Source organism: Natrix helvetica, assembly GCF_964273705.1.
Source record: "Natrix helvetica genome assembly, chromosome: 3".
NCBI classification, from domain to species: Eukaryota; Metazoa; Chordata; class Lepidosauria; order Squamata; family Natricidae; genus Natrix; species Natrix helvetica.
The window spans coordinates 145,079,903-145,104,319 of record NC_138549.1 but is presented as its reverse complement, the minus strand read 5'-3'; the positions used below and the strand labels follow the sequence as shown (position 1 = coordinate 145,104,319).

The 24,417-nt window shown below is 38.7% G+C and overlaps 1 protein-coding gene across 10 annotated transcripts in view; it reads left to right on the top strand.

Moving 5' to 3' along the window:
- EPB41L1 (erythrocyte membrane protein band 4.1 like 1) overlaps nucleotides 1–24,417 on the top strand; it is a 212,276-nt gene that overhangs the window by 152,277 nt on the left and 35,582 nt on the right. For all 10 annotated transcript variants that reach the window (XM_081947589.1, XM_081947588.1, XM_081947582.1 and 7 more), the window contains 8 exons: nucleotides 1,758–1,922; nucleotides 15,467–15,571; nucleotides 15,670–15,712; nucleotides 17,439–17,514; nucleotides 18,609–18,827; nucleotides 19,025–19,112; nucleotides 20,617–20,769; nucleotides 22,432–22,529. In XM_081947589.1, the coding sequence (XP_081803715.1) occupies nucleotides 1,758–1,922; nucleotides 15,467–15,571; nucleotides 15,670–15,712; nucleotides 17,439–17,514; nucleotides 18,609–18,827; nucleotides 19,025–19,112; nucleotides 20,617–20,769; nucleotides 22,432–22,529 (947 nt within the window). The remainder of the gene's footprint in view (nucleotides 1–1,757; nucleotides 1,923–15,466; nucleotides 15,572–15,669; nucleotides 15,713–17,438; nucleotides 17,515–18,608; nucleotides 18,828–19,024; nucleotides 19,113–20,616; nucleotides 20,770–22,431; nucleotides 22,530–24,417) is intronic.

Genomic DNA, 24,417 nt, shown 5'->3' with positions numbered 1-24,417 from the left:
CATAACGTCTGGCTATGCGCGAGGGAGTTGGAGAGTAATGATTTTTTAAGTTTCTCCAAAAGAGTCTCCCAAGACATCGAATGGACAGATTGAAGGGCTGCTTAAGCCCTGGCTGTTCCAAACATCTCATGGCCACATGCACTGAGAAAATATTATCTTTTACGGCCACTGGACAAACCGGTGAAGTCGCTTGCCTCCAGGAATCACTCAAACCGCTTGAGGCAGGCGTCCCTTGTTTCAGTGGCCGGACTGAATGCCGTGAATGCCAGTAGATTAGCCATCCTTAGAAGGACGGAACTTGAGGAATTAGCCTTGGAGCGACTTCTCGTCGCCTGTGACTTGAGGCAGCTCTTATTAGTGACTTCACTTTTCCTTTACCTCAGTCCTGATCCCATCCTCGTCGCCAGTGTTCTGTAGGGAGAACGAGGCAGACAGGAACTGAGGCAAGGCAGGTTGAAGCTAACACAACCTTTATTAACAGTATAACACGGCAAAATGTAAGGCAAACCTCGACCCGGAAAATAGCAACTATTGACAGCTGACAGACCTTTTTATACTAGAGCTGTCAGACGCTGAACCAATAGAATGGCTGCATTCTCCCGCCAGCTGGCTGCTCGCGTCTCAACCAATCAGGGGCTGGCAGTGATAGTCAATGGCATCCTAGCCTCGAGGACTCAACAATAAGTGTGAAAACCAGTTCCCTTTTTTCAGTACTGTTATACAGAGGTGGTGATCAGCCAGTTCTGACAGGTTCTGGAGAAATGGTAGTGAAAATTTTGAGTAGTTCGGAGAACCGGCAAATAGGCTGGCCCCGTCCTGCTGCCTTCCAGCTGATCTTCTTTTGTTTCCCCGAACAGGAGTACGGAGCTGGAAAGCAGATTAGTGGGGTGGGGAGGGAATGGGGATTTTACAGTATCCTTCCCGTGTCATGCCCACAAAGCCATAACATGCCCACAAAGCCACAGCCACCAAATGGGTAGTAAAGATGTTTGAATCCCACCACTGCTGTTATAATTTCAAGCAGTCCCTAAATGAATGGTTGTAAGTTGAAGGCTGGCTGTACTTCTGACTAAAACGTTTGAGTCCTTTTTTTGTTTCCCCAGCAGAAAATGGTACCGTTTTTCATAAAGCATTATGATCTGAATGAAAAATAAGAATGAAATGTAAATACATCATAAGTCCTGGCCATAAGAGCCAATGACATGCTATAGAAACTCAACACAGCAGAGATTTCAAATAAGACTTGTCCTTCGTGTCAGGGCTTCAACCATGAGCTTTTTCCTACCAACTAGTTGGAATGTTATCTTCTGACAAATATTTTATATGTAATGTAATGGAGTCATTTTATAACTGAGTATAATTCAGTCAATGTAAGTGGTATCAGTTGCTGGTAGTTCTACTGTAAAGTTAGAGAACAGAAGAAGGCACACCATACATTTCATTATATGGACAAACCACAAAGACTACGATCCTAGTGTATCTTCAGTGTTTTATGAGGAGAGTGTGGTCTATCTTCCAAGTAATGGCAGTTGGATAGTTAGTGAGAAAGCTTTTCAAATAAGATGTCAACCTAGTTTAGTGAATAGAATGAATGAGCAAAACCAGAAGTGTTGTAAAGGAAGGGTACATAAAAATGCATAGCACTTACACTGTGGTGATGTAGTAGCTGATTCTTGCGCTGAACAGGAAATTACACTAGACAGTTATCTTGTTGCCTTATACCACTTACATTCTTTGATTCTGTCTTTAATTTTTAGGCTGTGGACATGGATGAAAAGGACTACAGTGAAGCAGATGGGTTATCTGAGAAGACTACCCCCAGCAAGGCCCAGAAATCGCCTCAGAAAATCACAAAAAAGTTCAAGAGTGCCATCTGCAAAGTGACGCTTCTAGATGCCTCAGACTATGAATGTGAAGTGGAGGTAAGCATGGGGGGGGGGGCTGTATCACTTGACTTTTTTATTTCACCCATATGTTTATTTGGATTCCTTACTAAACAGTATATAAAAATGGAGTAGCTCTGCGGAAAGCATACCTGCCAAAATCAAGAAGATTTTTTTAAAAATAGTCCTAGATTGGCCTATTAAAACAGATAATACTTTCAACTTTGCTAAAGACCCATCTTCATCTGCATGCTTAACTCAGTGTATGGATGCACATAGAAAGCAGATGTGAGTGACTAATACATTTTTAAGTGTAGGCAGTCTGCTATTTGTATAGTTTGAGAGAATGACGCGTAGGCAATAAGTGTGTGTGCTTGTATAACTGTTATTTTTAAAGAAATCCCTAAAGAAGAGAAAGAGTACTTGCAGCATTCAGTCAAGAAGATTGAGTATTATCAAGTGAAGAAGATGTTTTAATATTTATAAAAATTTACAAAGCTTGTTTGGCGTGACTAACCCTCCCTTTGTTATCTATAGATAAATCCAATTTTCTACAGAATAAAAGATCGCCAGGTAGTGGTTCATATTTCCATAGATATTAGAATAGTTGTTTCCTATATGGTGAATGGGCAATATGTATTTCTTAGATGGTGAAGAAAAAAAGGGGCAAATATTTGAAAATTCTTGATACTTACCCTCTGTTGCAGGAAAGAGTATAAAATGCCATACATTGGAAAGTTGGTCTTTTCTCACTTCTTTTAAAAATGGATAGTTCACAATCTGTAATTCAGGGAAAGGATATGAGGGAGAACATACATATTCCTGATTGTCCAGAGAATCCACAACAGTGTGAAGCAGTTTTATTCCTATTTTTAGAAGTTTCTTCCAATCCTCACTGCAGTTTCTTGAATGGAATGGGACAACTTGAATGGAATGGCCAGCTCATTGCAGCCAACTCATCTTGGCCAACTGTGGGACTACTCACTGTGGGACAAATATAAAAGTTAAATTAATTATAGTGGAACCATGTATAATAATAATAATAATAATAATAATAATAATAATAATAATAATAATAATAATAATAATAATAATAATAATAGTAGTAGTAGTAGTAGTAGTAGTAGTAGTAGTAGTAGTAGTAGTAGTTAAAAAATCACGCAGACTGACTATAAAATGAGGCACAATTCAGTGGCACAAATGATCCACTGGAATTTGTGCAAAAATTATAATATTAAAACAGCAACAAACTGGTGGGAACATAAGCCTGAAAAACTCAGCAGTGGTAATTCCAGTGGTAATCGGCACACTGGGTGCTATTCCAAAAGCACTGGAATTACATTTAAAACAGTTAAAAATTGACAAAATCACCATCAGTCAAATGCAAAAAGCTGCACTGCTTGAATCCGCACACATATTACGAAAATACGTTACGACGTCCTATAGCCCCTGGGTGGGGCCCGACTAGTAATTAATGCCAAATCCAGTGAAACAACTGGCCGCTGTGATACAATTCTGTTGATGCAATAATAGTAATAGTAATAGTAATAGTAATAGTAATAATAATAATAATAATAATAATAATAATAATAATAATAATAATAATAATAATAATATAAAGTAAATCCAGAAATACAAGAGTTACAATAATTTTTATGAAAACGTGATCAGCAATAATAAAGTAACTGCATGAAATGGTTAATACAGTGTTGAATTGTCCCGTGGCAAATTGTCCTGCAATGAGTTGGCTGTGGCAAGCGGTCATTTGCCAAGTTGGCCATGGCAAGTTGGGTGTGTTGAGTTGGCCATGGCGAGTTGTCCAAGACCCTTCCTGAAGGAATGATTACTTGTAAGCTATTAATGGCATTAAAACATTTGAAGTCACAGAGAAATTTTCCTATTAGGGGAGTTACTCCTATATTGAGTTGCGGCTATTATGCACAAAATGTAAAATGAGCAATCTCCTCTCCTTCCCAGTTGCTGATATTTTTTAGCATTATTCTTTTTCAATAAATCTTGATAAAGAAAAATCTTGCTTTCTGTAGCTATAGATTAAGATTATATGATTCTCTTAGTAATTCTTGAAGAGCAGTATAAATATGTACAAGAATTGCACAGCTCAAATATAAAGGTTGTCAGTAGTTGGAGACTTTTCTTGTTGCAATTTTTCAGATAAACATGGATAGATGATTAGAAAGGAAGAGGGGAACTTTCAGGCTCCGTATTTTGCAATGAGTTCTTGTACAACCTTTCTCAACAAGGATAACTTGTATGCATTGCTAGAATTCCCCAGTTAGTGTGACCAGTGACTTAAAAATTCTTGAGTTAAAATCCATGCACCAGTATGTGCTATGAATAGGAAAGGCCAAACTAATACATGAGATGATAAAATCTGATATACATTGTGTTGGAAGCTGCTTTTAATAACAGAGTTGGGAGTCTTTGAATCAGTACATCTCTAATTGGAACGGAAAGATTCTATGGTGTGGTTTTGTGTGTTTGCTTAGTAAATCTATAAACAGGTAAGGCAGAAAAATAATTATATTACCTATGAATTATTAATAATTTCTTAAATGTATATACCGCCTAACTCCCAATTGCTCTAGATGTCTATTTAATACTGCTGTTGGGATACCAAACCATGACATTTCAAGAGTTCAGGTGCTTCAGACTGGAGATGTAAGTAGCATGGAAGTAGAAACCAGATTGAAAGGTTCTCTGTGTGAAAGAAGATGGGTAGATGCTTGAAATTACAGAAATGTGTCACTGAGTTTATTGTGGCATTAACTGTATAAACATTGATATGGCTTTCTTCAATTAAGTAGTTTCCGCATCAAGTTTAAATACAGAATATATGCAGAATTTCCCTTCCTTTCAGTGAAATTATTAGGTCTTGATAAATGTATTAATTACTGTATTTTTCAGAGTATAAGATGCACCCCTTTCCCTCAAAAAAGAGGCTGAAAATCTGGGTGCATCTTATACACTGAATACAGTATTCTTTGCCTCCCAAAACCCTGCCCTCTTCACCAAAATGGCTGTGCATAGCTTGTAGGAAGCTTTTAGAGAGCTCCGGGGGCTTGGGAGGGCAGAAATGACCAAACAATGGCCCATTTTTGCTCAATTTTACCCCCCCCCCAGCCCTCAGGAGCTTCCTAAAGGCTATCTGTGCACCCCTTTTTTAATGAAAAACGGGCCCGTTTTTGCAAAACACGAGCCATTTTTTGCTTGTTTTTGGTCATTCCACCTCCCCCAGGACCACTCTGCAAGCCCACTAAAGGCTATTCATGCCTTTTTTGGGGGGAAAAACGGGCCCATTTTCACAAAAAACGGGCCGTTTTTGGGAGGTTTGCAGAGTGCAAAAAAATATTTTTTTTATTTGCCTCATCAAAACCTTGGTGCTTCTTATACTCCAGTGTGTCTTATACTCCAAAAATACGGTAATGACCTTATTCAGAAATGCAGCTTTTGAGACACCCTGGAAAGATGCCTTTCAGAGATGTAGAATACCATAATGCGCTAAGACAGGGCTGTTAAACTCACAGCCCACAGGCCAGATGTGTCACATGCTGGCCATGTCCATACCCGGTTTAGCGAAGGGGGGGAAGTCACAATACGTCATGTGACACCATCGTGACGATACGAGTTTGGTACCCCTGCACTAAGACATAAAGTAGGAAGAAGTAGAGTGAAGGCAAGGTAGAATTGGGACAACGGACCAGAAAAAAAGGTTAGGATAGTTTACTTTGTAAGTTGTGCAACATCACTGGAAGTCATGAGCTCAAGCTACCCTATTCTACAGGGCACAGTCGCTTAAGTAAGGGAATCTGTCTGATTTTATTCCTCATGCTACTACCAAAGTTGCCATCTTCTTTGTATTCCTAAAATCAGGATAATTATTTTTTTTTACATTTGTGCACATTCTTCCATATAAAACAGTGCTAACCAGGCATTCTTTTAGGAGCCTTCTTTAGTGCAAATTGCACCTTTTTTCTTGCTTAATTCAGTGCAGGGCATGTGAAAGTGAAGCAGAAATATTGCAGGTTCCCCATTGAAAGAAAGAAAGAAAGAATGAATGAATAAATAAATAAATAAATGATAGGAAAAAACTAAACTTGGCTGTGGGCATGAGCATGTATATATTATACCTTGAACTGTAAGTTAGCCTGTTTTTCTATACTTGTGGAAACCAGTATCTATGTGGGGGTGGGAGAAACTGCTTAATCTCATAGTGGCAGCTGCCACGTGAAACTATTCCCTGTTGCAATTGACTGTGTGGAGGCCCATAACCAGAAACCTTCAAGCAGTTGACTAAGCTTTTTCAGTTGATAGGTTTGTAGGAATGAGAAATAGTTTTTTTTATTTCTAGTTCTACTGATGTTAGTTTTAATGCATTCTCATGTAATGTATGGAATCACTGCCTTGCTTCAAAGGACAGCCTACTTCTTTTTACAAAAGCAGAAGGTATAAAATCTCCATTGTTGTTGTTAGTTGCGAAGTCATATCCGACCCATAGCAACCCCATGGACAACGTTCCTCCAGGCCTTCCTGTCCTCTACCATCCTCTGGAGTCCACTTAAGATCATGCCTGCTGCTTTGGTGCCTCCATCTAGCCACCTCATTCTCTGTCGTCCCGTTCTTCTTTTGCCCTCAGTCTTTCCCAGCATTAGGCTCTTCTCCAGGGAGTTCTTCCTTCTCATTAGGTGGCCAAAGTATTTGAGTTTCATCTTCAGGATCCGGCCTTTTAAAAATCTCCATTACAATCTGCCTATTAAAGAGTTGGGTTGCCTAAACATGGTACATTAGAGTTTTACAGGCATTTTTTTTTTTTTGAGTTTAAGATCTTGCCAATATTTGACTTCTGGGAAAACGATTAGAGACTGAAGAAGCTTTGTTTTTTGTAGAGTCAGTGATTGTGGCAGGATGAGGAGCCAGCAAATGGATCAGAGCCTCAAAAGTCCTCCCAGGATAAAAGGGATCAGCCACAAGTGCTCCATAAAGATGCTACTCATGAGGGAATGGTAAAACAATAGTTTCTGATGGGCTTTATAGCTCTGGGAGCTAAGAAAAGTCAGCTTTGGCCAAGCTGTGGTTTGCATATGGATACTTGGTTTGCCCACTTCCTTTCTTAATCACTTCTAGAAATGGCCTGTTAACTTGCCTTTTAAAAATTAAAAACCTCCAGAACAAAGCGTTTTATCAAACTGGTGATTCTCTTTCAATTCATAGTTTAAAAAGTTTCATACAAGTTTAAGAATTTAACAACTTTTTACTCAGAAATAAACAGCAAAAGGGTGATTAGAATCTTAATTTTGGAAAGTTTTAAATGGAGCAAGGGGCCATATATTGGAATAAGATTTTACAACTAATTATAAGAATTCTTTTTGTGGACTGTTTAAAAACCTATTAAAAATATATGCAGTTTTGAATCTTAAGTGAAAGAAATTCCCTGGTTGAAAAATGTGGATTAGAGAAAAGTATGATAAGAGAGACTTTGAAGGCTGGACACTAGAGGCAGCAAGAAAGAGCTAAAATTATAATTAGGAGAAGAGAGCTACCAATAAAGAATGAAGAAAAGTATTTTAACTTTAAAAGAATTCAAGGGTATTTGGCGACAATGAACTCAGAAACGTATATTGCCTGCTACCATAAAGAGGATTTAAAAGAGGAGCGAGAAGATACAATTGAGAATCAGGCTGTTCTAGACGTGGATTTAAAAATGACAAAACACAAGAATGCTATGTAAAAAGATGTTACAAAGGACATAGAAATGAAGCCAAACTGATTTCTTAATAACCCAAAGTGACATACAAATAATAAACAAAAAGAGTATTTGGATAACTTTCTTATCGGACATAGAAAAGAGATGTGCTATATTTAAGAAGGAATGCCTGAAAAAAGACAGAGAGAATGAAAAGAAATGGGCTTTTGGGACAATATTTTAAGGAAATAAATACCAAGATTTTAAAAAGCAAAAAGAAGGAACATAAAGTCACTGTAAGCTGCCCAGAATCTTCTTGTGGTAAGATATGTGGAAAATAAACAAATAAACAAACAATGTTTATTTAGTTGATCATTCATACAGAAACACACACCTGTGTCGGGGTGGGTTTCAATTTTTTTTACTACCTATTCTGTGGGTGTGGCCTATTTTGTGGACGTGTCTTGACGGTCATGTGATGGGTGGGCATGGCCAACTTGTCACTCACCAGGAGATGTCATGGATTGGGTAAAATGTGGTGAAGCTCACTTAACAACGCTCTTGCTTAGCAACCAAAATATTGGGGTCAATTGTAGTCATAAGTCAAGGACTATCTCTGCCTTCCTCTGCATGGCAGCCTTGTCCTGGTAAACTCCTTGTCCTTTCTGGCAATTTTCCTCTCTGTAAGAGGCACCAAAATAATCCAGAAAATGTAAGGCTTCCTGCTGCAGCAGGGGGTTGGACTAGATGATCTCTGAGTAGCCTTCTAGCCCTAAATTGCTGTGCTGTTTTTCTTTCTTTCTTTCTTTCTTTCTTTCTTTCTTTCTTTCTTTCTTTCTTTCTTTCTTTCTTTCTTTCTTTCTTTCTTTCTTTCTTTCTCCCTTATCTCTGTGGGACCCCTCCCCCAAATAACTGCCGAATGTCATTTTGCAAACCTCCTTCCCAGCAGCTTTTCAATTTAAAGCAGGACTCCAAAGTTTGCAGCTTTAAGATTTGTGGACTTCAACTCCCAGAATTCCACAGCCAGGCATGCTCAGTTCCAATTTAAAGTGACAGCATTTGTTTTTCTCCTTTGCTGAATCTCCCAGCTGAAAAATGAGTTTCCTTCCTTCTTTCTTTCTTTTTCTTTCTTTCTTTTTCCCTTCCCTTCCTTTCCTTCCTTCCTCCCTCCCTCTCTCCCCCCCCTCTCTCTTACTTTTAAAGCTTTATTCCCCTTTGCCTAAACAGGCAGGGGGAAAAAAGTTTTTTAAGAAAGCTTCTGACAAAGCTTCTAACTGGAGAACAGGTTTGGGGGTGTGGCCAAGCCACCATTACTACCGGTCCTATCCAGTACACCAGATTTTAACTACATCTTCTGGCGAACCAGACTGAGGAACCCACCTCTGATGTTTGTGTGTGTGTGTGTGTGTGCATTTATACGCATAGAAAGAGGAAGAAGAGAAAGAAAAGAAAGAAAGAGAAAGAAAGAAAGAGAAAAGAAACGAGAGAGAGAGAGAGAAAGGAAGGAAGGAAGGAAAAAAAGAAAGAAGAAAGAAAGAAGAAAGAAAGAAAGAAAGAAAGAAAGAAAGAAAGAAAGAAAGAAAGAAAGAAAGAAGCTCTTAATGGGCTTTTCCTGACCAAAATCATCAGGCTTTACATATTTATTTGTAGATAAGATATGAGATTTTCTGTTAAAATATATGTATTATTATTTCTAATATATGTTAAAACTTGGAAAAGAGTTTCTAAGGTGAGACAAAGAGAAAATGAAAATAAATTAATTTATGAGTCACTATTTTGAAGTGATTAAAGATTAAGGTTTTTAATAAATTCCCTGCTTGTGATAGCTCAGGATTTTTCCTGAATAATGAAGCTTTAAAGATTTGTTTATGATAAGAGAAGAAAAAAACTTTCTGTTCTATTTTTAGAGAAAGTAATAAGTTACTGTGTTAAAAGTAAAGAATTGTGTAGCTGATGTATTTGATTAGGATAAAAATGTATTGTTACTTCTGGTAGCTCTTAACAGACTTTTGCTGATTAAGATTGAATTATGAAGCTTTATATTTTTTTATTGATAAGAGATGGAAGATGGAAAGAAGAGATTTCCCTTTAGTTCGGAATTGTTTGTACTTGTGTTAATGAAGGGAGAAGTCATTTTTTATACTGTATATCCCTTTTCTATTTTTCTCTCGTCTTTTTTTCTCCGCACTTTTCAGGTTTTTTTTTACTTTTTCCTTTTTTTTAGTTTGCATTATTTTTTTATCTTCGAATGTTTAAACTAATAACAATTATATATGAAAAGATGTTGCTAGAATAGAATGAGCTGGAAGGGATCTTGGAAGTCTTTTATTCCACTCCCTGCTCAAGCAGGAGAACCTACACCACTTCAGATAAAGTGACTGTCTAGTCTCTTCTTAACAACATCCAGGGATGAAGCACCCACAATTTCTGAAGGCAAGCTGTTCCACTGGTTAATTGTCTTCACTATTAGGAAGTTTCTACTTAATTCCAAGTTGCTTTGCGCTTTGATTAGTTTCTAACCATTGTTTCTTGTCCTACCCTCATGTGCATTGGAAAATAAATTGGACCCTCAAATACTGGAATACTGTTATCATGTCATGTTAATACTCCGAGGATCAAATTGCTCATTATATTGGTTCAATCCCCAAGTTGGCCGATCCCTGTATAAATTCGGATGAGTCTGTCTTATCAACCATCCAGAATCTTCCCCAATGATATAGTATCACCTATCTTGTACTAAATAAGGACATACAACCAGTGATGGGTTTCACCTTTTGTTACCATCAGTTCGCAGGCGCACATGCCCCTTCTGCCCATGCACCTGGCATTCTGCGTATGTGCTTTGCTCACATGTGTGCCTTCTGCGCATGTGCCTGGCCCAGTGTGGGTTTCAAATTTTTTTAGAACCTATTCTGTAGGTCTGGCCTGTTTTGTGGGAATGTCTTGACAGTCATGTGACCGGGTGGGAGTGGCCAACTTGATGTCACTCACCAGGAGATGTCATGGATTGGGTAAAATGTGGTGAAGCTCACTTAACAACGCTGTTGCTTAGCAACCAAAATTTTGGGCTCAATTGTAGTCATAAGTCAAGAACTATCTCTGCCTTCCTCTGCATGGCAGTCTTTTCCTAGTAAACTATTTCTCCTTTCTGGCAATTTTCTCTCTGTTAGAGGCACCAAAATAATCCATACAATGTAAGGTTTCCTGCTGCAGCAGGGGGTTGGACTAGATGACTTCCTAGTAGCCTTCTAGCTCTAAATTGCTGTTCTGTTTTTCCTTCTTTCTGCTAAAAAAGAAACTGCCTGAGGCTCATTCCACATGCCTTCCAGATAGAGATAATGACCCTAGAGAAAGTTTGGCTCCATTTATAAGCCTTTTAGAAACACAATGCTCATATTGCACAAACCCCAAAACTTCAAAAACATAAAACCATAATACATATAAACATAAAATCAATTTGTTCTTTCCTGCACCTTTTCAATTTAAAATTATTAAGACTTGTGGACTTCAACTCCCAGAATTCCACAGCCAGGCATGCTCAGTTCCGATTTAAAACGACAGCATTTGTTTTTCTCCTTAGCGAAAGAAGTTTCCTTCTTTCTTTTTCTTTTTCTTCTCCCTCCCTCCCCCTCTCTCAAACACACACAAACAGAGAGAAGTTGGATTGGACTATCTCTCCTACCCCTTCCCTCTCTCACTCACTCTCAAACAAACCCACACACACACAAAAGTTGGATTGGATATCTTTTCCAGTGGCTTGAAAGCAGCTCCTCTGCCATCCCCCCCATTCCCCTGCTGCCTTTTCAAACACCTCCACCATTGCAAATGCAGCCTGCTGTCTGGGTGGGAAATGCCTGGAACACAATAAAGCCCACCTACCACCTCCTGCTGGCAGGCTGCGGTGAGAGGAGATCCAGAGAAGCCAGAGGGGAGCTCATCCGAGCCTTCCAAAAGTAAGAGGCTCGGGGAAAGTATGTGTGCTACAGCATGACTCTTTGCCTGGCTTCCTGCCTCCTCCTGTGGTCTCCTCAGTGCTCACTTGTGCTCTCCCTCCTCAAGTGTAGTTTGATTGCAGGTGGAGCCACATTGCCTTTTCAAACTTGTAATCAGTGAAGTTGGGCTGGATTTTTATATAGTTTTATCCAGCTGTGTGTGTGTGTGTGTGTGTGTGTGTGTGTGTGTGTGAGTGAGTGAGTGAGAGAGAGAGAGAGAGAGAGAGAGAGAGAGAGAGAGAGAGAGAGAGAGAGAGAGAGAAATGGATGGGGGCCTGGGGAGGAAGTCACTACACTTGGGGAGGGAGAGCACAAGTGAGCACTGAGGAGACCACAGGAGGAGGCAGGAAGCCAGGCAAAGAGCCATGCTGTAGCACACACACTTTCCCTGGATCGGCTATGTAAAAATTCAGCCCAGCTTCACTGATTACAGGTTTGAAAAGGCAACATGGGTCCTCCTGCAATCAAACTACACTTGAGGAGGGAGAGCACAAGCGAGCCAGGGTCCTTCCCTCCAGACATTGCCCAAAGCCCCGCACAGCACCAGGAGGATGAAGTTTGAATTCCTCCCCCTCCCTCCGACCCACACGTACCTTTTCCAGCTGCTTCAGAGAGGACTTCAACTCTGCTCTTGCCTCGGGTCCTCTGAAGAAGCCGCACCCTTGCTTCCTTCTCTTTGAGAAGTGCCTTGCAAATGGGTTTCAGGGCAGGGGAGTACCGGTATGGGGGCATGGTCATGCCTCCGTGAATGGGTACACAAAAGTACGGCAAATTTTTGGAACCGGTACACCTGAAGAGGTGCAAACCAGTAGGAACCCACCTCTGGCCTGGCCTCAAAAACGTGCCTAAATAGGATGGCATAGAGCCGGGGGGGGGTGAGTAGGCCCACCCACGATTCCCGCTATCGGATCAGGTGAACCAGTCCGAACTGGCTGAATACCACCTCTGCAGATACCACAGCCCTTTGACAAGTAAAGATATAGGCATATCTGTCAGCGTTCCAAATGTCATGCAGAATTAAATCAGAGTCCAATTTAATAAGTCAGACATGTTGGCAACAAACTGTGGAATCCCAATTCTAAAAGCTTCCTGGGATTCCACCCAGTTGAAAGTTCATGATCTTATCCCCACACCCGTAAATCCATCACATGGTCCAATCTTCTTCGGCCACGCTGGGATCTCCACCCAGCTGGTTCCGGTCAGGTGCAGAGGTGCGGAGACAAAAGATGACCTTCGGCTTCTAGAAAGGAATGACAACAACACATTCCACAATTCTACTCCTTTCTATGCCCCCTCCCAATTACTACACTAATGAAACAGCATAATTAAATAAGAGAGAGTGTGGCCGGCCAAAGATCCTAAAAAGGAATATAACTGCAGGTCTAACAATATCCTTGTTTAAATGGGACTTTCAGGGTTCAGTGTTATAAACACCGTCTTTGTGTGCCATATTCTGTTGATTTTTTTAAAAAAGTTATTGGCATCTGTTGAATATGGATTGGAGGTTGCTTTTGTACAATTTGTACAAATAAATAAAGAACAAAACATTGAAGGACTGGGAGAAAGTTAAAAGGATCAGAGCCTCCCTGTGCCTTTGATCTCTATGCTTCTGCAGTCAGGCTCTTTAGCTGACATCTTGAACAGTGAGATTCTGAGAGAGGCTTGACTTACTGCAGAGGAACTGATTGTTGTAGAGATGAAAGTTCCCTTTAAGCAAAAGAAGTGGGTGGAATGATGGCCTGGAATAGATTGTTAAAAGACCTTCAAAGCCGGAGTTGTGAGCCTGAAAGGATGCATAAAATTAATTACCATTTTTGGAAAACCGGTTGTTATTTACCCATTAATGAACACATGCTGAGGTCTGGTTAGCTTTGCTATTCTTACTTTACCACGATTTACCAAATAATTTTTTTAAAATAATTTTTTAATAAAAAATTACCAAATAAGGATGTCTACCAAGATGGATTATTATCTCTGTTAGATTAATTCAATTTATGCAGTTATCCTCGTCTCTTTCCTTCTATCCCCCCACCCCGCCCCAGTATCAAGAGTACTAAGTGTCTTCCTAATGTCTCCAAAATGTCATAATTCGAATTAGGTCATTTATGCCTCAGGTGAGAAAACTGGATTGATTTGGTCTATGATCCATTAATTTGTTTTTTTGGCTAGGAGTTTTCTCCAGCATTAAAGTTCAAAACTGACCTTATTCAAAAGTGCCAATAGTCTATCAGAATTTAACTTTCAATTCCATACAGTGTCATAGGGAAAACCATTGCTGGCACAATCCTGGTCTTTGTAGATATAGACATTTGTGGCTTCTAAATATCTTTCCCAAAGTTTTCATTGCTACCTTTGAGGGCTGATTCCTTTAATTTACTTCAGTGCCTTCATTGTCAGTTCTACAGCTGTTTTATTATACCTTTTGCTATTAATTTAGTCTAAATATAGTTTCATTTTTCCCTGAAGCTTCAGACTTTCTTTCCTGCAGGGCCACATCAAAAATTAATATTGCCATATTTAGCCATATCATAAACATCATTAGTAATTCAAATGAAGCTATATCTTACTCTGTAACATGATGCCCTCTATCCATGCAATTTTATTGGTAAAACACAGGAATAATTTATCGTTGCATTGCACTATGAGATTATCCTTCTGCTGTTGTCACTAAAGTGATCTTCCTCCTCCTTCAGCAATTTCTTATAGCTTAGCTGCCCAATATCATTGTCTGCTTGCTTTAGCAGGACAACTAGAATGACCTTTATCCCTTGGATGATTCTGCTGGAAGTACATACTTTTAGCATAAACTCTTGATGTTCTTCTCTCAACCCTCTTGGGAACAATAGACACCAACGATGAGGCAGCATAACAAACTTCATGGGAAGAGGAAGCTTGGAAAACAATTACTTGTTACCAGTTTATCTTGTTCACAGCCATTTGATCTCCTAAACTGACTTTTAATTTAAAAAATATATATATTCATGTCTAAATGCCTAAATAGATTCAGTGCCTTTTGTTGCCACAGGTTAATAAGAAATTTCTTCATATAACGGAAGTGTTTTTGTGAAGTGTTAATTGCTTTTGGTTCTTGATGATGTAGCCATTAGTTTTCATTCTCAGAGCCTACATGCTGACATGTCATGACATAGAATCATATTAGTAGATCAAACTTTGGCTCACGTTGTTACTATCCTCAGAGTATGTCAATTTGACTTCCAAGTGGGACAGTTACAGAAAAGTAATCTTGGAATTACAGATCTATATTTTTGATCAATGTCAGATAAAGAATATGTATCTCTGTAACAAGGTAAAGATGCACTTGAATTCAACTTGCCAGTGTTATTGAAGTGGCTTTTCATTACTGCTTTCTTATTCTTATTTAATCTACATCTTTGGAATTTTCTAGTAATTCATGTAGAAATGCTACCTGAGACATGGCAAGGTTGGCTAGCTGCTGTCAGTTGAGCTTGCTTGACTTTGGCCTTGGAAGCTAAATAAGGACAGGCCTGCTTAGCACTTGAATGGAAGATCACTAGGGTATTTATGCTTTTGGATTTTTAAAAAAAATCCATTTAAAAGTTAAAAATGCTCAAGTTTGTACATGTGTATATAATACTTTAGTAAACATAGTTTTATAAGCATAGCTACTCCTAGATATCTTATGTTAACTAAACGTTTGGAAGGAAATAGTGGGCCTTATAAGACTTTCTCTGGTTCTGTGCACCTCTGTGAAGTCTAACAAAGACATAGAAAGTATTACTGTTATTCACTCCATGATCAGTCAAAGGGGAGTGGGGCTGTTTTGCATCTGTTGCTATATAAGCTTTGGAAAGAAGTTAATACAATTCACAGAGCTTTTCATTTTTGCCGCCTTGTTTGTGTCCATACAGAAACATGGTCGGGGTCAAGTACTCTTTGACCTGGTCTGTGAGCACCTCAACCTGTTGGAGAAGGATTATTTTGGACTCACGTTCTGTGATTCAGATAGTCAGAAGGTATGTTGGGCTGGTTCAAATAAAGTTTGTGGTTTGTCTGTTTCAGATGTTGTGGCTATGTAGGATTTCCTCTTAATGTGCTCTCATACTTTTTTCAGAATTGGCTGGATCCTTCTAAAGAAATAAAGAAACAGATTCGCAGTGAGTAGTTCAAAGCATGGATATTTAAGACTTCTCAATCTGGAAGCTATCATTCAAAAGTATATAGTCAAGAACTTAATATAATAAACATTGTTTTGTAAGCATAGCTGCTCCTAGAGATCTTATATATTAACTAAAAGTTGGGAAGGAAATAGTGGGCCTTATAAGACTTTCTCTGGTTCTGTGCAGCTTTGTAAAGTCTAACAAAGGCATTGAAAGTATTACTGTTCTTCACTGCATGATCAGTCAAAGGGGTGTGTGTGTTGTTTTGCATCTGTTGCTATATAAGCTTTGGAAAGAAGTCAATGCAATTCACATAGCTCTTACTTTTTGCTGCCTTGTTTATGTCCACACAAACAAGGAATTTGTTCTAAAGAAATAAAGAAACAGATTTGCAGTGAGTAGTTCAAAACATGGATATTTAGAACTTCTCAATCTGGAAGCCATCATAAATAAATTCAAAAAGATATAGTCAAGAACTTAATATAAAGCACATTGCATAATAAGATCACTGTGTAAATTATTATTAACATTCATTTGAAATTCTCTAACCAGGGATGACAAACTCAGTCTCACGTTGTTGTCATCATGTGATGTATCATGACTCCCGCCCCCTTCGCTAAACCAGGGGTGGGGGTGGCCAGTGCGTGACGCATCTGGCCTGCGGGCCATGAGTTTGACACCCCTGCTCTAGACTGTAGAAAACTACAATGATTTTACTTGCTATTGAAATATACTACTATAGGCTTTTCAAATGAATGAGATGTTTCTGGGCCTCTGTATGTATTTCACATGAATTTCTACTACTGATTTTCTAGCAGGTAGATTTGGAATAACTGACAAAACTAGATTTTGTCTGCCTGAGGAGAGACGCTTTGAGTCTTTGACTCTCATTTTCTAATCCTGCTGTCTTTGCATTTAGAGATCAATTCTTCACAGATGATTGAGAGCAATCTCATTTAAAAAAAACAGAATTTTGTCAGCCCCATCTCCTCTTGCCAGTTCGCCAGAAATGAAAGGTGCATCCATCTCCAATGGGTACCACTCTGTATCCTAGCAATTCCATGTGTAACCTTTAGAGATGGAAAAGATCTGAAGGATGTTCTGTCTAATCTATTGGCAAGATTTCTTTTCTACCAACTCCAATCTCCATGAGACCCAACTGTGTCACACAAACTTTCTGAAGCACAGTTTTGCTTCACAAAGGTAAAGCAAATAATGTCTCTGATATGTGTGAGCAAGAGGGTCTCAGGTTTGTTACTTAGATTTTAAGAGCTGGTGAAATACATCCTACTTATTTTTTCTTCTAAAATAGCTGGCTACCGGATAGGTTTGTGATGCGGTGTCTTGAAGAGTTGTTGCTGGAAGTCTTTCCCCAACAGCAGCTCTCTTGAGGATTTGAGCCTGTTTCCATGGCAACACCAAAGTCACTGTCTCTCTGCAGAGCAAAGGCTCTTTTGCTTATTGCAAACCTTAAAAGGCAAGCATACCTGCTGTTCGCCTCAGCCATTAAGATCCCGGGAAGCAAGGATCTCTAGTAATTCTGAGGAGTGTGTCTTTTTAAAGTGCTATATAGTTTCCTTAGAGATTTAGAGTAAAGGGAAATGTGATGTAACTCAAAAAAAAGAAATAAAAACCATGTATGTGAGAGTCAATCAACGATGCATCACCTAAACATATGCCTTAATATTTTGCCCTTCTCTCTATCACACACACACTTATTTAGGTGGCCCCTGGAATTTTGCCTTCACAGTCAAATTTTATCCACCAGATCCAGCCCAGCTCACAGAGGACATCACAAGGTAAGTAAAAATGTATCTCTCTCGGCCAATTCTTATACAACTCTCTTAAAAGGAAAATAGTTGAGTTCATACATTAATGAAGTCATAGTTTATTTTATCTGTGTGGAATACATCTCAAAGGCTGGAAATACACAACACGCCATGCCAATTTGTGTTCAGAAACAAATTCCTGTCTCTCATTATTCACTCTCTCAGAACTATTCTAAGAAGTATTTTAAGAGCAATAAAATAGCATGACGATGTCCCAGGCTGTTGTTCCTACTGCTAATATTGGTCATTGGAAAGAAGGAACATTCTTCCAGAAGCAAAAATTTGGTCTTAAGAATATTTCTCCAGTCATGTTGGGAGCACCGAAGCACTTCAGGTTGAAAGGGTTGAAAACCGGTAACATCACTGTTGCCCAGGGAATGCCCGTTGGGGGCTTCTTTCATGTCCCTGTTAAATGGTACCCATCTATGTGGTCTCCTCCTTTCAAAGTGCTGGATCAGCAGGAGCTGGAGTGAGTGAAGGGAACTCACCCTGTCCCATGGCATTAACTGGGTCTCGAGCATGAGCCTGCCAATCATGAGCATAGCCTTCTAACCACAGGAGCCACTCTGCCCCTTGTCCTAATAATCATTTGCATTCTTGGCATTGAAGAGGAGGGAAAGTTTGGATCAGAGACCTTGGTGCTGTTTCCTATTTGACTGCCAAATGAAGGTAACTTGTTTTGCAAAAAGCCTTCATTGTAGCATTAATTCTGTGTATTTCCTTGTTGAAGGTTAATAATCCATCACTTGAGTATTGTAGCCTTACTTAAATGGTACAGTTTTTTTAGTCACATGAGATTAATTAAAGCTGGATGTTCATCAAGTTTCTGGTGAGCTTTGTTGGCTATCCCTCACTTCAAGCAGATTCCCAAGTTTAAGTTATTAAAATTCAAAATTCCAATTGCTAAGTTTATCAGATTCCCCAGAAGACTGTTGTGTAAAATGGACATGCTGTAATTAATGGTGGATTACTAGTTAAACAGGCTTGTCTGGAAACATGATCATCCCTCAGCTGTTTGTTTTTTTCATGGACATTTCAACTTTATGACCTCTACCTCTCCTTAGGTATTACTTGTGCCTGCAACTTCGAGCAGATATTATCAGCGGACGTCTACCATGTTCTTTTGTAACACATGCACTGTTAGGTTCCTATGCTGTACAAGCTGAACTGGGGGATTATGATACTGAAGAGCATGTTGGCAATTATGTTGGTGAACTACGTTTTGCTCCAAATCAGACCAGAGAATTGGAAGAGCGTATTATGGAGCTGCATAAGACTTACCGGTGAATAAGGTTTTTTCCCCTACTACTGCTTATATCAAGAGCAAACAAGTTTTGGAAAGATTTGCATAACCTATATTTTCCTATATTTGTCATAAAAAAGCCTTTTAAACAAATGTCAGCCTTTTGCTCATCAAACTGTGTATAATTTTCTTTTTCTTTTTAATTGCTTCCGTTTCTGTCTTATTTTTCTTCTAAAGGGGCATGACACCTGGCGAGGCAGAGATTCACTTCCTGGAGAATGCCAAGAAACTTTCTATGTATGGAGTTGACTTGCATCATGCTAAGGTATTCTTAGTGAAAAGGTAGAGTTTTGAGGGCACATAAGTGAAAGAAACCCTGGACTATTCTGAGGCAATATTCACTCCTTTTTAAAACTTGCTTAAACTATGTAGCATCCACTTATTCCTATGCGTTCTTTCATTTCAGATGTTATTTTGTCTTCTGACAAATTCTGTAGAAGACATTGGTTCATTTATAATTAAATTGTATGGTTGCTATCATAGGGATAGCTATGTTGACATCTAGGAACAAACATTTAGAAAATGAAATTTAAATTCAATTTTTTTAATAGGTTGTGGTATTTTGCAACCATGCTGTGCAATATTTTCAGTAAGAATGGACTGAAAAGTGTGTGTGTGTAGGGGGGGATTACGCAAGATTTAAAGAGAAACCTAGAAACATATACTTTATTTGATAAAGTCCTATTATGGAATCTCTTCATTTATTCTTTGCATATTTTATACTTTCTGTCCTTTCAAGTTCCTTAGCTTTTCTTTCTTTCCTTTCTGTATTAGTTATTGCATTGTTCCCTTATTTTTTGCTCCGCAACAAAGAAGTTAATTTTGAAGCCATTTCCCATTAGTGACTGACAGCACATATAATTATTGAAATAATATAAAGCCTGTCCTCCACACTGTTATTTTAGCACAATGATCATTGGATAACTTTTATTCTTTAATGGAGTTAAACTACAAAAGTAGCAGAAGTGTTGAAGCACAAAAAGTTCATCAAAATGTTATCTAACAAACACTCTTCATGTTATAAGAAATGGAGAAGCTACTAAAAGAGAAAATTCACAATTGTGAATGTGTGTCTGTTAACATTCTGCAACAGTTTTAATAGCCCTTGCCAGAATTCATTGAATGCTATCTGTAGAATTAAGACACAAGCCAAAATACCTCCAGTATTGTAGGTCAGGAGCAGTAACGGTTGATGGACTTGTGCCATGAGCTCTTGCTTTTTCCTAGCCCCCAAAAATTGTTTTGTAATATTAATAAAAGACCAGGTTCTAAAACCTATATATCCTTTCCTTGTTCCTTCGTGGATGGTTATAAACTGAGAGATTTATACACAGTTGGTAAAGGACCCATAGTGGGAAAGCTGCTTTAGAAGAGCATTGTACTTAGTGGAACTGTGCAGCTATGTCTGGAAATTAATAGAAGCAGCCACATAAAGCTTCAAGCATTTGAAATTATAAAAAATGTACGTCAATCAGTTTAATGCCCCATTCCAAGGAAAGATAAGGTATCCCTGATACTTTTTTCCAGATGGTCTTAGTAAAATCCATAGCTCTCAAACTTTTTAAGGATCAGCTAGTACTTTCTTCCTCTAGTTTTTAATGTATGATAATCCTACCTTAGGTGGGAGGTAAACAGTGGCCCGCTTGGTATTTAAGTGGGAAATGTGCTGATTTGTCCTTGCCCCATGTATTAATCTTAGTTTCTTGCCTGTTTAAAAATGCTTTGTACTGGAAGATTTCTATGTATTGATGTTTTCCTCTTTTGCCCAGGATTCAGAAGGCATTGACATCATGCTGGGTGTTTGTGCCAATGGCCTTCTCATATATAGGGACAGGCTGAGAATAAACCGTTTTGCCTGGCCCAAGATCCTCAAGATTTCATACAAAAGAAGTAACTTCTACATTAAAATTCGACCTGGTGAGGTAAGCATTTCCACAAAGAAGAAGAAAAATTAAAAAGAGAGTGAATAAAGGAAAGAGAGAACATGTTTAGTATTTTCTACTAAATAAAAAACAAATCCTGTTGATCATCTGAATGATTTTTTTAATCAGCTGTGTCAGCAGATTTCAGATTGGCTTAATAGGAAGTCATTCATTTTGGGTGCCACTGCTTATGCCTCTGCTTTTTTTAAGTGTAGAGTAGAATGAAAATATAATCTACATGTTGCCTTTCTGCATATGGTCAGAACTTAGGATAAAAGATTTTCTTTTCTCTTAATTTATTCCAAACATAGGAGGAAAAAAATACCATAAAAGTTGCTCTACATTCTTTTCCTTCCCGTGATATCTACTTTCCTGGTAGAGGCTGAGGAGCGCTTCCTTTCCTTCCTTTTGAATTCATTATGAAGATTTTCATTTATGAAGAAAAGGTTCTTGTGTGTTTGGCATAAGGGAATAATGCCAACCACTCCAGTTTTTGTGATTTATTTTATATTGGGCAGGAGTAATTAACCTCAAAAAAAGTAGTAACAAGTGATCATATGTAGATTAGAACTAGATCATGATGTCTGTACTTCAGTGAGCTCATCTACACATTATCCTGGTGCTGAGATGCTCACTTTTTTAGAGAGTGAATCCTTCCAAGGGAGCCTCTATCTCAGTAACAGCCTGCTACTAATGCAAGCTAAAGCCTGATTACGGTGACCATATGGAAATGAGAATTTCCACTGGAAAACACAGTGAAACCTTCCTGTCCCTTCTCCAGCAAACATTTTGGTTCATCTGGAAGCAGCACCTACTTCCAGGCTCTGATTGGCCTGCAGTAGAACTGCTCTTCTCATTCAGTTGCTGGGCTTCCTCTGTGCCTCCACAACTATTTCCATGGTGACTGCCAGGAAGATTGAATGCCTAGCAAATAATGGCTTTTGGACTGGTGGGAATAGCCAGTGGATCTTCCTTGAGATTGATATTCCCATTGGAGAAACACTTGTCAGTAGTTTGCAAGAAATTAGGTCCGTTATATGATTATTTATAAACCTTGTCATGTACAAGACTCCATTCCCTAGGAAGCAAAAGAAACTAAAGAATTGTAGGGAGGATCAGCCTGCTGTCCTTTGGGGACTTAAAGGAAGCCACCTTTCATTCGTGAAGCCACCTTTTTACAGTGTTGGGCCATTAAATTTGTGACAGGCTTGTTTCTTCTACTCAAAGGAAAATAAGGACCTGAGAAGAGTTGTGAACTCCTCGAGAGCTCTGTCTTTATTTTATTTGTCTACCACTGGGAGAACTAGACAACTTTATTGATCATTTTCCTTTTTCTCTGCATCCCGTTTACTTGTTGCTGTCACTCTCCTTGATTCCAATGTTTACTGGGTTCTGCAGCCTCTACCGCAATCAATTGCTATTGTTTTGACAGCAAATTTGCCCAGTTCTCTGAAGAGGTGTAGTGAACGTACTGCATTTGGGAGAATGATTTAGGTAATGACATGCTTTCCTCCCATTTTGGGTACAAGAAAAAAGCACATGGACACAGGCATGCATGTGGAGAAGCACAGAGAGCCTCGTGATATTCCTAGTGGCACAGTTTGTAGTTGACTGACGATTCTCGTTTTTTGTTTCCCCCCCCCCCTTCCCCTGTGTTTTCAGTATGAGCAGTTTGAGAGTACCATTGGTTTCAAGCTGCCCAACCATCGCTCAGCTAAGAGACTCTGGAAGGTTTGCATTGAACATCACACTTTTTTCAGGTGAGAAAAAAGGAAAATTAAAAAGAGTTTGAGAGTCTGTAGTGAAATGTTACAAATAAAATTGAGAAATGTGAGTGTGGAACTTCAGATCCTTTCTAGGACATCCCTGTATTAGATCCCAATGGAAGCTCCTTTGAGCTCCTTTACACAGATTCCCACCAAGAAAATTTTCAACCAGACACATTGCAACATATTCAGTAATTTTTTTTTCATTTTATCAGTGTTGTAATTTGGCAGCAAACATATAGAGATATTATGGGAGCTGTAAACAAATGACTGCGTAATTGGACTAGATTTGAACTTGATAATGTTCTCCTAGCCAAGAATTAAACTTAGTTATTTCAAGAGCAATGTGGCAAAGTAGTAAGAGTCATCCAACTCATTTATATCCAACTTATTTATATCCAACTCATTTATATCTGACAGACGTATGGCCCTGTCTGTCCTATAATTACATCTTTTACTTTTCAGCTCAGTTATTCTGTTTCAGCAGGTGGTAATATCTGGTTGGCATTAACTTGGTTCAGGAATTAAGCAGAATCAGATCAGACAAGATGAAAGATCTTCAGTGAATAGCAGGGCTGTTGCCTAGACTGGGAAGTTTCAAAAACATCCTAGAAGAAGTTAATGATAAACCATTTCTATGTTTTTGCTAAAAAGAAAAAGGAAAACGAAACCCTGCATGGATAGTACTTTTTAAAAGGCATCTATGAGGTCACTAGGAGTTGAAAACAATCTGATGGCACACAATCTTTATTGCATGGTGTGATGTTCCTGCTTGGTGTATAGAGTAATTTTAAGATTTTGAATCTAATTTTTAAAACTTCCTTCACAGCTTTATACAAACTCCATATTTGTGTTGATAAAATAACAGATGTTTGAAAGCAGATGCTCTCATATTAGCACAGGCTACAACAGTGGATATATTTATAGAAATATAAATTATCTTCCCCCAAGGAGCTGGGTCAGCAGATGTCAGCAAACACAACCAGTATAATGGGTTCAAATGAGACCTATGTGCAAATGTGGCCTTTGTTCCAAATCCCTTTCTAGGAAAGAAAAGGAGAGAGCATTTGGGAGAAATGAATATAAACTATTTGTTTTCAAAGCACCCTTTATTGAACTAAGTCCAGTTTGCTACTTTAGAAAGATTACATATATTGTATTTGTCTTGTGTGGCTCATAGAGTTGTTTAGCATGCTGGTGGTCAGTTGTATTACTTAGACAATAATTATGTTTACTAATTGAATGGTTTGATTTCTCTTGCAACAATTGCAACTAAAATGTAAAATCCTATATGTTTTGTACCAATTTGATGAATTGGCAAAAGATAAAGTTTGAAAACAGAAGAATCCATCAACGTGACAATAAAGCAAGAGATATATCTCTATTATATATATTCTTGGAACATTTATCCAGATCAAAGAGAGTGCTAGATTATCTATATCTTTGCTCCATTCAGAGGCTCTGCAAAGAAATTGTAAAATTGTGATCTCCAAAGGGTTTGAGAGCTTTGCAGCTGGTGGGGGGGGAGAAATCACCTTGCCTTAGTTGTGGTTTGGCACCTTCAAATGGACACTGTATTCCTCTACTTCCTCTCTTAAATACAATACAATACAATAGCAGAGTTGGAAGGGACCTTGGAGGTCTTCTAGTCCAACCCCCTGCCTAGGCAGGAAACCCTACACCATTTCAGACAAATGGCTATCCAACATCTTCTTAAGGACTTCCAGTGTTGGGGCATTCACAACTTCTGGAGGCAAGCTGTTCCACTGATTAATTGTTCTAACTGTCAGGAAGTTTCTCCTCAGTTCTAAGTTGCTTCTCTCCTTGATTAGTTTCCAACCATTGCTTCTTGTTCCACCCTCTAGGAGGCAGAACTACTCTA